The sequence below is a fragment of the Durio zibethinus genome, chromosome 27 (genome assembly GCF_047325235.1).
Source record: "Durio zibethinus cultivar Kanyao isolate XHJ-2024 chromosome 27, ASM4732523v1, whole genome shotgun sequence".
NCBI classification, from domain to species: Eukaryota; Viridiplantae; Streptophyta; class Magnoliopsida; order Malvales; family Malvaceae; genus Durio; species Durio zibethinus.
This window is the reverse complement of record NC_143188.1, coordinates 11,237,900-11,252,913: the sequence shown is the minus strand read 5'-3', so window position 1 is coordinate 11,252,913 and position 15,014 is coordinate 11,237,900. Positions and strand designations below refer to the sequence as shown.

The 15,014-nt window shown below is 30.5% G+C and overlaps 1 protein-coding gene across 1 annotated transcript; it reads left to right on the top strand.

Moving 5' to 3' along the window:
* The first annotated feature begins 51 nt into the window (after positions 1-51).
* Positions 52-3,491, top strand: LOC111279901 (ubiquitin-like-specific protease 1A). The gene is made up of 10 exons (XM_022866961.2): positions 52-145; positions 248-340; positions 435-515; positions 619-842; positions 965-1,116; positions 2,304-2,338; positions 2,442-2,562; positions 2,643-2,768; positions 2,925-3,000; positions 3,123-3,491. The coding sequence occupies exons 1-8, from the start codon at positions 86-88 to the stop codon at positions 2,672-2,674; spliced, it is 798 nt and encodes a 265-aa protein (XP_022722696.2). The 5' UTR covers positions 52-85; the 3' UTR covers positions 2,675-2,768; positions 2,925-3,000; positions 3,123-3,491.
* Positions 3,492-15,014: the final 11,523 nt, after the last annotated feature.

The following is a 15,014-nucleotide window of genomic DNA, read 5'->3' as shown; positions in this document are numbered from 1 at the left end:
ATAATAATCAAATTGGTTGTATTTGTTTTAAAGAGAATCTGTTGGACAAGATAAGTTAGCTGGTAGTGCATTAGCACCTTTACTTATGATTCCTCCAAAATACGTTAATTCAAAGAATGCGCGAAAGTACTATATTGAGGATACTGTAAGTGTCTTTCCAAACAAATAGTATTTTTTTTTCCTTTTTTTTCTTAAAAAAATGCTTGAATTAATGCTTTTATTGCATCTGCCTTGCCCATATTTGAAGGTTGTGAATCAGTTTTTCGTTTTGCTTAAAAGAAGGTACGAGAGGTTCCCACAAAAGTACCTGAAGCACCACTCATTCGATTCTTCTACTGCTGTAAGTATCTTAATTTATTCAAAATCATAATTAAGATATATTTACATATTCGTTGACATGAGAATAACTTTTCAACCATATATGATGAATTCAGACTTTCTTGATTAACGGATTATATGCTGAATCTCAAGTGTTAAATTGGGTTAAACAAGAGGACTTAAAAGGTGTGAGAAAGGTAATTTTTTTCCATGGGCTTAGTCTTTCTAGTTTCTAATGTAATATTGTAACATAAATCAACAAGTAGAATGGTAACAATTTCATTTTGTCTGTCAATGCAGTTGTTTCTGCCAATGTGTTTACATGAACATTGGCTTCTTTTTTATGCTGACATTGATGGTAAAAAATTGCCATGGTTGGATTCAAACGAACATTCTCAAATGTCCAATGTTTCAGAGAAGCATGTAATCTTACGGTGGTTTTTAGAGTTTCTATTGCCGTCATTGGGACATGATCATAAGGATTGGTCATATGATGTCCCAAAAAATATTCCTATGCAAAAGAAGTAAGCAAATATTCTATTCTAATTTGAGAGAAATAATGAAAATGAAGCTTTTGGTTTTCATTTTATGGTTTATAAAAGGTTCATCCCCCATAGTTACTTACATAAACTTCCAATCTTCGCAGCTCTGTGGATTGTGCACTCTTTGTGATGAAATATGCAGACTGCCTCACACATGGCAATTATTTTCCTTTCACTCAAGACGACATGCCTCACTTTCGACATCGGACGTTTCTTGATCTATACCATGGAAGTATATGTTTGGGAGGGAGCCAAGGTTATTAACTCTTGCTTAAGGATTGGCATTTTAAAGGGACATATGTTTAATTTGCATGGTTAATTTTTTAAAACACAATTTAATGAGACATATCTTAATCTTTTAATTCCATTGATATACTAAAAACATTACAAATACGAATTAAGTTTGATTAATACCAAAACCAAAGTTTAATTTAACTGTTAACAAAATTCACAAAGTGAGTTAATAAATCTCATTAATTTGAATGTTACTTGTTCAAAATATTTTTGAGTACTTATCAAATTTAAAGATATCAATTTTACTCATACCTTATAAGAAATTCAATTTTTTACTCCGTGGAGATGAGAGTGGATATTAAATTTTGAGATAAGTAAAGAAATGAGTACAGTTTTGAAATTCCTATATAGTATAAAGACGAGTAATATAGTAACCATCTTATATTTATGCTCATACCCTATATATTTATATACATATATATAATAAATAGATGTTTTATTTTTGTAAGATTATTCAGATCTTTAGAGATGAATTTTTGTATTGATTAAATGGCTAGCTGGGCTTTAGTGAGGATTGTACTCATTATGTTATGGCTAACCCTCCTTAAGGGGAAGATATCCTAGGAGTAGCAAGACCTAGAACCTCTAGAATTTAAGTGGTTTGACCACTCCTTTGCACCAAAAAAATAGATTTTTTTAATTTAATATTATAATTTTTTTATTTTAAATTATTAGATTTGATATATTTTTATTTCTAAAATATATATTTATAAAAAATTAAAATAAATATGCAAGATAAAAAAATTAAAAATAATTTTTATTTTTTAATAAGTTATAAAAATTATCTATACCTATTAAATTTTCGCAGGAATAATGATATAATAAATTTAAAATATTGTTTTGGACACGAAAAGGGAGATAATATAAAAAATCATAGATAGGAATGAGATGACAATGTCTTATCTATTTCATACTCTACCTATTGACATCCCTAATCAAAATAATAATAATAATAATAATAAACCTAGAGCAAGTAGGATGCATGTAAACCACATGGCTTAACTTTGTTATTATCGCATTTGACTATTTGGTTGATTGATGTATGATACTTTGCTCAAAGAGTAAGCTTTGAATGTCCTTGGCTAGATGATTTAATTTGTTTGGAGTTACATACTCCTATCACTTACGTGAGATCATTTGCTGTCTCAGATGACAGAGCAAAACATGCACCACTGCCAAATAAGGTAGGCGCATATGATAAAGGTGATCTGGATTAAATGTTTTACCTATACTATAACCAAGGAATTTTGGAAGACTAAGTTACCTTTATGCATTTTAATTTCATAGACTAAAAGTAAAAGGAAGATGGACGAGAAAGAGAGTATTTCTCTGGTTAAAATTTCGAAAAATTGGAATTCTGAAGAAACTAATAGTACTGGAGACAATGCCAAAGATTCCGATATAAATGGTAATTTATGATACTTATTATTATTATTATTGTTGTTGTTGTTATTTATCTAACTTGAAACTGACCTGTTGAAATACCAGATGGTGATCCATCTCTAGACAACTGGTTGTAGTTACAATGCTCCGCATCTGAGTCTGCTGGTGAAGAAGCAGAGAGCATGAAAGCTTCAGTGTGCAGTCGGAACATGTTGGAAATGTCAAAATGAAGTAAGTCCAATTGTAATTTGTTTATTAGATCCTCTTACCTATTTTCTACAACTTTCTATGGCGAGTAAATAATTTATCTAAATCTTAGACCCAACCCTTTACCTAAAATCTTAATTTTTTAAATTAAATAAATATTTTATATCGTGTTATGGGCAGGCTTGTGTTCAGAATTCTAATCCCAGCCCTGCCTAATCTCCATCTTTCTTCGAGCAGGCCAGAAATGCATAAGGAGGTGGGAAGGCAATAGGGATGATTATACTTACCTTTGATTTATTTTTATTTTTCATCTTGATTGGAATCTAGAAAGGATGCCAGGCAAAACTTGACATTTTGCTTTACTTTTGTGCTTGGCAGAATGCAATCTTGACATTTTGCTTTACTTTCGCGCTTGGAATCTCCCTCCAATGCTCACAAACTAACGAACCAAAGAAGGTCCCTTCTTCCTTTGTGTTGCTTTCATTTGCTGTCTTGCTTACATTTGCCCTTCACTTGGTTGCATTTTTTATCTGCCAGAAACATGCCAGAACTTCCATAGTGTTAGAAAAAGTTGCTCTGTTGGTAGCTGGAGCTGCATTTTGCCATGCCATTACATTTCCTTTTCTGTTGAACCTAAAATTTGCTACATGGACTCTATTTTTCCTTGTTTGTTATAGTGATTTGAAAATTCTTGTGTGGAAACATTCCTTCATGATTCTAGCGGAGCTAGTGCATATATAGTTGTTATGCTTGTACTCTATCAATATGCCACAGAAATGGATTCTTCCAAAAATCGGATTGTACGTTAGTTAAATCTTTTGTTTTATCTTGATCATAATCACAAAAGCCTAATTCATAATAAATACAAAAATTTTGTGTTAAATGTTTTAACTAAATAAATTAATTTTTTTAATAAATTTAATTCTATATGAATTTTGTGATTATTGTTAAGTTTTCATTCAATAAAAAAATTTACATAACAAAGGAATTAAATTTCGATTCAATAAGAAACTAAAACATTTGATTCTCCTTTAATTCATAGAATTAAATAAAAAATAAAATGAGAATAATCTTACAACTAAACATAACCTTATTTTCCTTGTCACTTGTTAAGTCACCATTCAATCCCATTTTCCTTGATTATTAATTTCCAAACAATGACAATAATTTCACATTAAAATGATATATAAATTTTGGGTTTGATTAGCATTCAATTGCAATCTGATGTGGCTATAGTCACCTTGGCAAAAAGAGAAAAAGACTAGAGAGATGAGCTAATCTCATTTAGCTCGCAAGATCTTAAAGGAACTCAACATTCACACGATGATGCTATAGTGATCACAGTTTTAGTGTACAATTATGTAGTCAAAGTAATCCTATTTGATAATAGGAGTTCAACCAATGTCATGTACTATGGTTGCGTGACGAAAATGGAATTTAATGAAGATCAATTGAAGCCGATCAACTTAATACTTGTAAGGTTTGAGAATGATCAAGTACTTGTAAAAGGAACAATTAAGTTTTCGATCTCTTTGAAGACTGAACCAAAAACTATTACCTTAATTATAAAATTCATGGTTGTAGACGTCCCATCAGCTTATAATATGATATTAGACCGACCTAACCAGTCTATAATGCAACTTATAGGCTCAACTCTTCGTTTGAAAGTTAAATTCTCCACTCCCAGTGAGGTTGGAAAGGTTTGAAAAAATCAATCTACTACATGACAATGTTATGTTACAACAATGAAAGGCAAGACTAGAAAGCAAATGCGCAATTCAATAGAAACCGATGTTAAAAGCAAAGAAGGACAACCACCAAAAAATGACAAGCAAGAAGTCACCAGCTAGAGTACAAAATGTAAGACCGACCTGACCAAAGCATGCTCTTAAGCCACTTCAAGCTTTTAAGCTCTAACAAAAAGAAAACTTTTGTTTTATTTTTTGAATTTTTTTAGGTAACTCCAAAGACAACTGAGCTTTTAAGTCTGTGTAAACAATAACATGTCATTTGGATCAAGCTAATACATCAGCCAAAATATAGTGTGAAATGAAAAATATATACTAATTTCACTTCATACATGTTTAACAGGTTATTCACAGTGCATTGATCATCACATCAAATCTATTTTCACAAGAAATGATCCTGACCTAATTGAACAAAAAGATATAATTGATCAAAGATCAGACTCAAACAAAAATTGACCTGAGCCAATCGAGGACCTTAAAACAATTCTGTTATGGAATAGCATCCCTATAAAACATATACAGATCATAGCTAAGCTTCAACATAAGAATCAATTAATTTAACTTCTAAAAGATAATGCTAACCTATTTGCTTGGACATCATATGATATGCCTGGTATTGATATCGAAGTGATGGTTCATAGACTGCATATTAACCCCAAGCTAAAATCAATTCGACGAAAAAGAGAATTTTTACCTCGAAAATACAACAAGCTATCGAGGAAGACGTTGACAAATTATTATGAGATACTTCATTAGGGAGGTTTATTATCCTGAATGGATAGCCAATGTGGTCATGGTCAAAAAGTACAATGAAAAATGAAGGATGAATGTTAACTTTACTAACCTGAACAAAGCTTACCAAAAGACAGTTTTCTTTTCCCTAAAATAAATTGATTAATGGATGATAGTGCCATGGATGGCCTCAGTTTTTTTTATGCCTATTCTAATTACAATCAAATCAAAATGCTCAAGAATGACAAAAAAAAGATAGCCTTTATTACTAAGAAAGGCCTTTTATTATTATAAGATAATGCCTTTTGGATCGAAGAATGCAGGAGTGAACTACCAAAGGCTGGTAAATAATCTGTTTAAAAACTAGATCGGTCGTAACTTAGAAGTGTATGTGGACAACATAATAGTTAGAAGCAAGAGTTTGATTAAGCACTTGAAAGACCTCATGAAGACCTTTAACACTTTGAAAATGTATAATATGAGCTTAACCTAAGCAAATGTGCTTTTAGGGTCACATCAGGCAAGTTTCTCGATTACATGATTAATAAAAAGGGGATAATGGCAAACTCAAAAAAAGTTCAAGCAATCTTAAACATGAAAGTGCTAATCTCAGTAAAGAAGTATAGAAGTTAATTGGAAGAATAACTACCTTAAGCAGATTCAAGTCCAAGTTGATAGAATGACGGTTTGCCTTTCTTTAAAATCCTTTGGAATGTTTCTAACTTTAGGTGGACTCTTTAATGCCAAAAAGCTTTTGAAAGACTCAAAGAATTCTTATTATCTCCAACTATTTTGTCCAAACTAAGATCCGGTGAGATCTTGTACCTGTACATAGCTAGCACAAACCAAACCATTAGCTCGATCCTAATCTAAGAGGAAAAAAAAATTAAGATAGATCTATTTTGTAAGTAAGATACTAACAAAGCCAGAGATTAACTACAGTAACATAGAAAAGCTAGCTTATCCCATTGTCACCTCAGCCAGAAAACTTAGGTCATATTTCCAAGTTCACACATTTTACGTATTGATTGACCAACCATTGAGACAGGACTTACAAAAGTTTAAAAAGTCGAAAAGGCTAATTAAATGGGTAATGAAGCTCAGCAAATTTGACCTACACATATTACTTAGGTTGGATTTAAAATCATAAGTATTAGCAAACTTGGTCGTAGAACTTACCTTGGTACATCTCGAAAGATAATTCAAGAAAAAAGAAGAAACCCTGAATAACAATTATTGGAAACTCTATGTTGACGGATCGACTACAAGCTGTAACGGAGGAGCTGGCCTTTTTCTAATTAACTTGGAAAGGTTATAATACTTATACACCTTTAGATTCCAGTTTAAGGCATCCAACAATGAAATGGAATTTGAGGCATTGATAGTTGGTCTAAAGTTGACAACCGAGTTGAGCGTTCAACATATAATCCGCACAGCGACTCCTAATTAGTGGTCAATTAGATAAATAGAGAATTTGAAACTCGAAAAGATGGGATCCAAAAGTATCTCGATAGAGCACTGGCCTTGGTAGCTAGTTTCAAGAAAGCCAAAGTGAAGAAGATACCAAGGTCAAAGAATTCACTAACAAACTCCTTATCTATGTTGGCTTTAGGAATAACAATGAAAAGCTTGGACCAAGTTCTAATAGAAAAACTAACACATAAAAGCATCAAGGACAAGTTTATAGGATAAATCACAAAGAAAAAAAATCCGGATGATACTAATCAAAGAGTACTTAACCATGAAAGCACTACTCAAGGAAAGAATATGAGCTAAGGTATTGATAAAAAGGCCTTTTGGTACACAATGATTGAAAAAAAATTGTATAGAAGATTTTTTAGCTTGTCTTACTTAAGATATGTTGACAAGAAAGAAACAGATTATGTCTTACGAGAAATCCATGAAGAAATATGTAAAAGTTACCTCGAACCTTGGTTATTGGCTTAAAAAGTGCTTAAGTAAGGCTATTATTGGCCTACCATTAGAAAGGATGCAATTGAACTGGTAAAAAGGTATGATAAGTGTCATAGATTTGCTCATGTGTAACATTTTTCCTCGATTGAGCTTACTTTTAGCATTAGTCTATAGCCCTTCATGCAATAGAAAATGGATGTCCTTGGATCGTTCATCCCAATCACTGGTCAAATGATATTTGTCTTAGTAACAGTAAATTATTTCACAAGATTATTTAAAGCTGAGGTCTTGGCTACCACCACAGATGCCTAAGTCGAGAAATTTATGTGAAAAAAATATAGTTTGTAGATTCGGTTTATTTTAATCTATAATAATAGTAATGACAAATAATTCAAAAACTTGAGGTTCAAGGAATGGTGTTCAAACTTTCATATCGACCTTAGGTTCATGTCAGTTGTCCACCTTCAGTCCAACAAGTAGGCCAAAGCTACGAACAAGATAATATTAAAAATTTTAAAAAAAGAGACTCAATGCAACAAAGGAAAAGTGAGCTAATGAACTACCAGGGGTTTTATGGACCTTAAAGGTAACCACGAAGTTACCTACTGGTGAAACCCCATTCCATTTGGCATTCGAAACAAAGGTTGTGGTATTTGTTAAGATCAACCTTTTGAACTTAAAAGTCAAATTAAGATCAAAAGAGAGAAATGAAGAAGTGCTTAGGATTGACCTTAATCTCATTAAAAAACAAAGGGATGTAGCCTTAACATAGATAACAACTTATTAGCAAAAAGTGGCCAATTATTATAATAAAAGAGTCTGACATAAGCATATTAGGAAAAATGGCCTAGTACTAAAAAAAGTAAAAATCTCAAGAATAGATGATTGAGGTGGCAAATTAGCCTCAACCTTAAAAAGATCATATGTTATTAAAGAGATTATACATTATGCGACCTACAAACTATAGGACCTAAATGGCAACATCATCTTAATGATATGGAATGTAAATAATTTAAAAGTTTATTATCAGTAGCTCAATTTAAACCAAGCTCACATTTGTATTTTGTACTTGAATATAGAAATCAAATTATTTTTAATGAGCTTACACCTATCAATCTAACAAAATTCAACCTAAAACTTTGATAGATTCTAAAGTTAATTTAACCTAAAGGATTACATAAATCCTCAGCTTAATTGATCGGGCTATAATCCTTTTGACTAACCGTGCTCAAACTTAGGTGAATATATTATAATAAAGTTGAACTAAACTAAAATATTAGATTGATCTAAACAAGAAATTGTATTGATTAATCATTACAGAACAAATAATGTCAACAAATCATCCCTACCTAAGGTCATTACAAAAAATCAACCTTATACATTAACAAAAATTTACAAAAGCAAAAACAAAAAGTTAAGAGAATCATTCATTAACAACATCAATAGCAGTAGTAATAGAAGCAACACCCTTACCAACAAGAGCGATAACGATGACTTCACCCTTTTCAATCTCTTCCACTTTATTCTCAGCCCTTAGAATTACTTTTAGCTCAGCCTCTATAGCCTCATTATCATTTTCCTTTCCCTTTTTCTTATCCTTCTTAGGTTGATTAGGATGAGTCCTTAATCTAATATTGTTGATATAAATATTAGAAAGATCAAGGTTGAGGGCGAAAATTTAAAAGGCATCTCATCTTTGGCCAGTTAGAAGGCACCAAGCACGTTTTTCTTGAAAAACTCCACCTTCATCTAAAGATACTCATTAAAAGCCTTGAACCATTTCACAACCTTTTTTTTCAGGTCATCCTCGCATTTTCCCTAGCCTCAAGCTCAAACCTTACCTTTGTTATCTTAGCTTGAGTATCATTAAGTTTGAGCTTGGCTTGCGCCCTTATTGCGTCAACTAAGGTTTTATCAATCAGAACGGCCTCTAACTTTTCTATCAGCTCGTCAATTCTTTTTTTTTTACTTAGCTTTTCTTTTTGTGGGACATGCTGAGGCTAGATTGGACTTTGTCCAGCGTGTTCGAGCTCTTTTTATTCTCTTTAACCAAGGTAGCCATATCCTTTTTAACCCTCAACAAGTAGACCAATACAGGTAGGCATGGTGTAAGGTTTCACTAATATTATCTAAGGGTTGAAGAGAAAATTTTTATTAAACGACATAGAATGACCTCAAACTTAGTAAAATAAAAAAAAAAAACTTAAATACTAATAAAATTAAGTTGAAATCAGTCAATACTTACCCAAAAAAGGGACCCCGACTTTACTGAATCTTTTTACTATGGTCAGGTTGGTGATGAAGTCGTCAGTAAGAGTTGAAGATTCTATCTAACCTGGACCTTAACACTCTATCGTCAAGATTCTTTAGAGTAGAAAAAAAGGCTTTCCACTCATGGCTTTTTGATAAGATGAGGAAATGTTAGTGCTAACATTATGGACAGATCCTAGTTAACCCTAACTTTTATTTTTCATGCTGTGAAAAACCAATGCAATAAGGTGTTGATAACTTTATCTCTCTCACAATATAGGGTCCCGAGTTGAATTTTCTTTTAACCTTTCTTTGGCTTGGGAACATTTTGGTATAAGTTGTCATTGCCAGCTATCTTTACAAAATCAAGCTAACAGTTAAATAAAATCAAGTTAAAATAAAATCTTATAAGGTTACTTTAAACCTATCCTAGTATTTTATTTTATTTATTATGTCAGGAAAGGTCAACTCATGGGCATCAATGACAAGCTCCCCCTTATAGGTATACTCCAAAATTTTATCTCAATCTGATAGATCTAAGACAAAGAGAGCTACTAATACATCCATGAAAGCATCAGGTGTATTTTTTATCTCTTAAACCTTAACCTTTGAAATAATCTCAACCTTGAGCTTACCATTTTTATTTATTTTTTGCTTCTTAAAGTAAAGAAAAAATAGTTTTTAATTTTTTATTGAGCTTGGGAAATCGACAAATAACTTTTTATTGGATCAAGCTGTTATGTAATACCATTTACTATTGTTGGGGTGTTTTTTAATAGAAAAGAACTCCTTGAATAGAGAAAAAAAATGAAGAAGAATGTTGAAATATTGAAAAAGAATAATAAATGCAACTATGTACTGTATAAAGTTAGAAGTGAGTTTAATGATAGTCAAATTATAAAAATTGAAAATTAAAGTAAATAAAGGATGAAATGGGAACCTTAAATCAACCATGAAAGAATCCTAATACACATAGAGTTAATGTGGCTTCAATCTATCAATAATCCAATTTGAGGAGTTCGACATTATTATACTATATCTTTCTCTAGAAAAAAGAAAAGTCATAGCCAAAGCACGGATGTGATGAGCTGAACACATGTTAGGATAGTTTTTAAGATTTGCTCTACCTTTTAGTTCGCTTATCACGTCCTTTAAGATTATGCCAAGGTCACAGGAAGTATATACAAGGACTTCTGCCAAATAATCCTATTATACATGACTCCTCTCTTCGTCGTCACTTACCCTAACAAAAGTACCCTTTTTCTCTAGTCCCTCATCAAAACACTTCTTATCAGAATCTTTATCACCAAAAGACTCTAACTCCTAAGCAGAAGCAGGATTTCAAGGTTGAACTAGGACTAAAAGTAACTCAACTCCAGGAAAAGAAAGACAAGGTGAAAAAGGATGAGGTAGAAACCTCTCAAAAGAGGAAAAGATCTCGATAAAAATTGAATGGGGCAAAATGGAAGTGAAGACAGAAACATCAATTGGGAAAACAGTAGAGGTAAAAAAAAATTGATGAGATTGAACTTTAAAAGGGGGAACAGCCGAAGATGAAATAAAGTCAGCCATAGAAGATAGGTCGACTTGAAATATAAGGAAAGGTGGTGGATTATGTAGCTTAAAATTAATATGAGCACACAGCTCTTTCATGCTTAGGACCTGTTCTCTTCTTATCCGAGCATTCTTTTCATTTGTCGCTACCTTTCTTTAGACATCAAATTAAACTAGTAAGCCATCTTATTGTAATTATGGCCCTTGATAATTGATGGAATCAGATCATTATCTAGTTACTTATGCTGACTTTCCCTAAGTTTTACCCCGTAACTCTCAACCTCTCTAGAACTCATCCTAGAAGACATGGTTAAGAATATGAACTGAAAAAGGTGTGAAAAAACTTTAAAGGCTAAAAAACTTTTGAGATCAAAAAATTCAGATCGGATTAAGAGCAAAAAAAGTAAAAAGGTGAAAAATTAAAGCCTTAGCGGCCTTTTAATAGAGATGTCGTAGATAAGATGAATGGCATAGGCCACACCAAGTGTCAGAGCAAAGGCAGAAAGACTTATTTTTAATTTTCTATTTGAAATTTTTTCACTCAAACCACATTTCTCTTCATATGATGTTATCAAATTGGCCTAACTAAATGAACCCCAAGTCAAACTAGGACTTTTTGAGACAAACTAAAAGGCCAGTACACCATCAGAGTTCAAAATAAAGGCCTAAATCCAAGCTTTTGAAATAAAATACTAGTTTCACGATAACCAGATGAATTCCAACACTAACCTTGGATCATTCCAACTAATTATCACCTCGGTAACATTTAAATTGGCTATGCACTTAACCCAAGATGCACTGCTAGATCAGATAACCATAAAGTTAGACCATGATTCAAGGCTAATCACTCTTTAAAACCAACCTCTTCCTTTATGATGTCGGTTTTAAAAAATCAAATTTTGAAGTCATCTCCTTTTGCCAATCTGCCCTATACTGCAAGCATCGATTACGCATTCAGCAATCTAATCTTCAAATTACTTGGTGAGGGGACAGAGTGTCAGATTACTTAGTGGTGAAACAAAGTGTTAGGAATATTTGATACTCAAAAAGATATAGTGATTTTTTTTTCCTATTAGAAACCTTCAACAAAACAACCAAGGATATTTTTATCATTTATATTAACCTAATATGTCAAGTCAATCTAACATGATCAATAATACATCAAGCATTGTCCTTATTATCTCTTAATGGTCTCCTATAACTTATCTATAAATATGAGGTCCAGACATCATTGAAATAGGTCCATTCAAGTACTTTTCTTTCCTTCCTATTTCTTTTTCAATCTCACTCTTTCTGATTTGTGTGTCAAAGTACAAATATAGGGAGTACACCCTACCTTTACTTTTAATATTTTTTTTTGTCTTTCCAAAAAAAAAAAAAAAACCTCGAAATCAAGGCTCAACACCAACACATAAATAATTAATGTTTTTAGGAGGTGAGTGGGGTTATGAAACATAGACTAAATCATACATTCATTGTGGGTTGGAATTTCATTCATTATTTAAATACTATTTACATATTATATTGAAGATGTTTTTATAAGATAATATCATGAAATTCAATATAATAAAATAAAAAATATATTTCATAACGATGTAAATCGTAACATCTACCTACTAATGCTAGGCCTAGCCAACCAAGGCCAGAAAACCTGAACCCCTAACTGACCCAAACCCCATGCGACCAACTCCCCCCCCCCCCCCCCCCAAGCCCCAACCAAAACAACTCTGAATTGCCCAATGGCTTAGCATAAAAGCTCATAAAATAAAATAAAAAATAAAAAAAAACTCTTAAAATCAAATTTTGGCCTTGGTTGCTTAGTAGATTCTAGATCTACTCTTTCATTTTCATTACACATGTCATCCATTTGTCCACTATGTTTTCCCACCAATAAAATCTCTTTGACATTTTCTTCACTGCCCTACCAAACCATTTTATTGGTCATTCATATATGTGGATTACACTTGGTTTGCGACATCACATCATTATCTTTTTTATTCTCCTTGTCCTTTTTTTTATATTAAGAAATGATTTGTTGTTTTGTACTTTTGTTCCTTAAAAATGTTAATATATAATATATAAAAATATATTACTATAATTAATGTAAAAAATTTGATAACGATTATTATTGTCATTTATTTAATATTATTTTTAAATATTTAAATTAAAAATCTAATCCAAGTTTAGTCTAGCCTGTTTAAACTTTTGAGCGCCGGTGGAATTGGATAACTCATGTTATGGATATGTCTACTTAACATGAATATTATTAAATCTAAAATTTATACAATATATATATAAAGCCTTCTATCTTTTTTTTTTTTTGTTGATGTAATTATTAATTAGAGGGATTAAGTTAGATCTGTATAAAGCTAATTAATCACATATGCTATAGATCCAATGTTATAATCTGATTTCAGCTCATGTAATTTTTTTTAATACTTAATTCCTCCTTCAGTCTGGATTTTATTTTTTGAATTCTATCGCCATCTTAGATTTTAATGTAGTTCATTATCATAATTTTAGCATTTTACTTGCTTTTGTTGTATATAGAAATACTCATAAATTGAGTTAAGTTAGATTTGAATAAAGTTTATATATAATATCAATAATTTATACATTTATCCAACTTTGACTCGACTTGATAATTTAAATTTGAAAATTTGCTTAAACCTACTCAAATTATTAAATGGTATATCTCAAATCCACCTAAGTCCATTTAATAGTTTTTTAAAAAACCTAAAAATGATATTTTTATTTAATTTTTAGTAGTTTTACCTTTTTATTTTATTAAATTTTAAAATATAGATAATTTAAAATATTTTTTATTGTTTACATTATAATATTATATATTTATTTATTTATTTCTTATATAATATAAATTTCATCATATATATAAATACAAAAAATAATATATATATAATTATATAATTAAAAATATATATTGAATTAAATCAAATTCGAACCTTTAGTGTTGAACCAAAACTCAACTCTTTTTGTAAAGGATTATATTTTTTTTTTATCTAAACTCTTTAACGAGCTTAATATTTTTATTCAAATCATTTTATATATTAGACAAATTTTTAAATTTAAATAAATAATCTAATCCTTAAATAATCTTTTAAGATGTTTGGATCAATACTATAAAAGAAATTCAATCACTTTATTGTTTGTCTTATCCCATAATATTGATACTTCATTCTATTCCCCTATTAATGATTGAAAAGTTTATAATACTAAATTTGAATTACAAATATTGTTTTAGACCAAATATTGGATAGAAAAAGTAGCTTTAGACTCCAAAATTTCTATGCGGTATGTATGAAAGTTTGGCTTTAAAACCTTCTTTAATTGTTGTTATCCTCAAGGGCTATGATACATTAATAATGTACAACACCTTTAATATATATATGCCTATTGCCTTGGAAGTTTATCAACTATATATTGGTGCAAAAGAAAGATAAAAGGCTTCAAAGCTAATGCTATTGAAAAATACTTGATCAATAAACAACATCCATCATTTTTATTTTTTTTTGTTTAGGGCAAGGTGTCTCTTTAAAGATAGCTAATAACTTATATATGGTTAAATAATTTGATCACCATAAAATCATAAATGGATTTCATTCATTAATCTTTTTATTTTAGTTATCCTTTTGAAAAATTCACTAGTATTATTCTCAACTTGATAGTTGATGCCAATATTGCTCACAAGTCACAATTAAAAGTTTATTTAAGATTTTATTATGGAAATTATGTTTGATCGCAATACAAATTGAGATAATAATAATTAAAATAGAAAATTTTGTATTATTATAAAAAATAAAAACTTGCAATTACAATGTCAAGTAATTACGATTAGGTATGTTTAATGATAAAGTTTCAATGAGACCTACATTAATTATGATTTATATAATTTTATACTGATTTAGAATATCGGATAAAAGATTAGTTAATTATTTTTTAATAATAAGGTTATTAAAATAATATATAACGTTTATAATCAAAACATTATTTTTATAAATTGGTGATCAAAATAAAAAAAAATCTTGAAAAGTTATGTGATAAATCATTTACG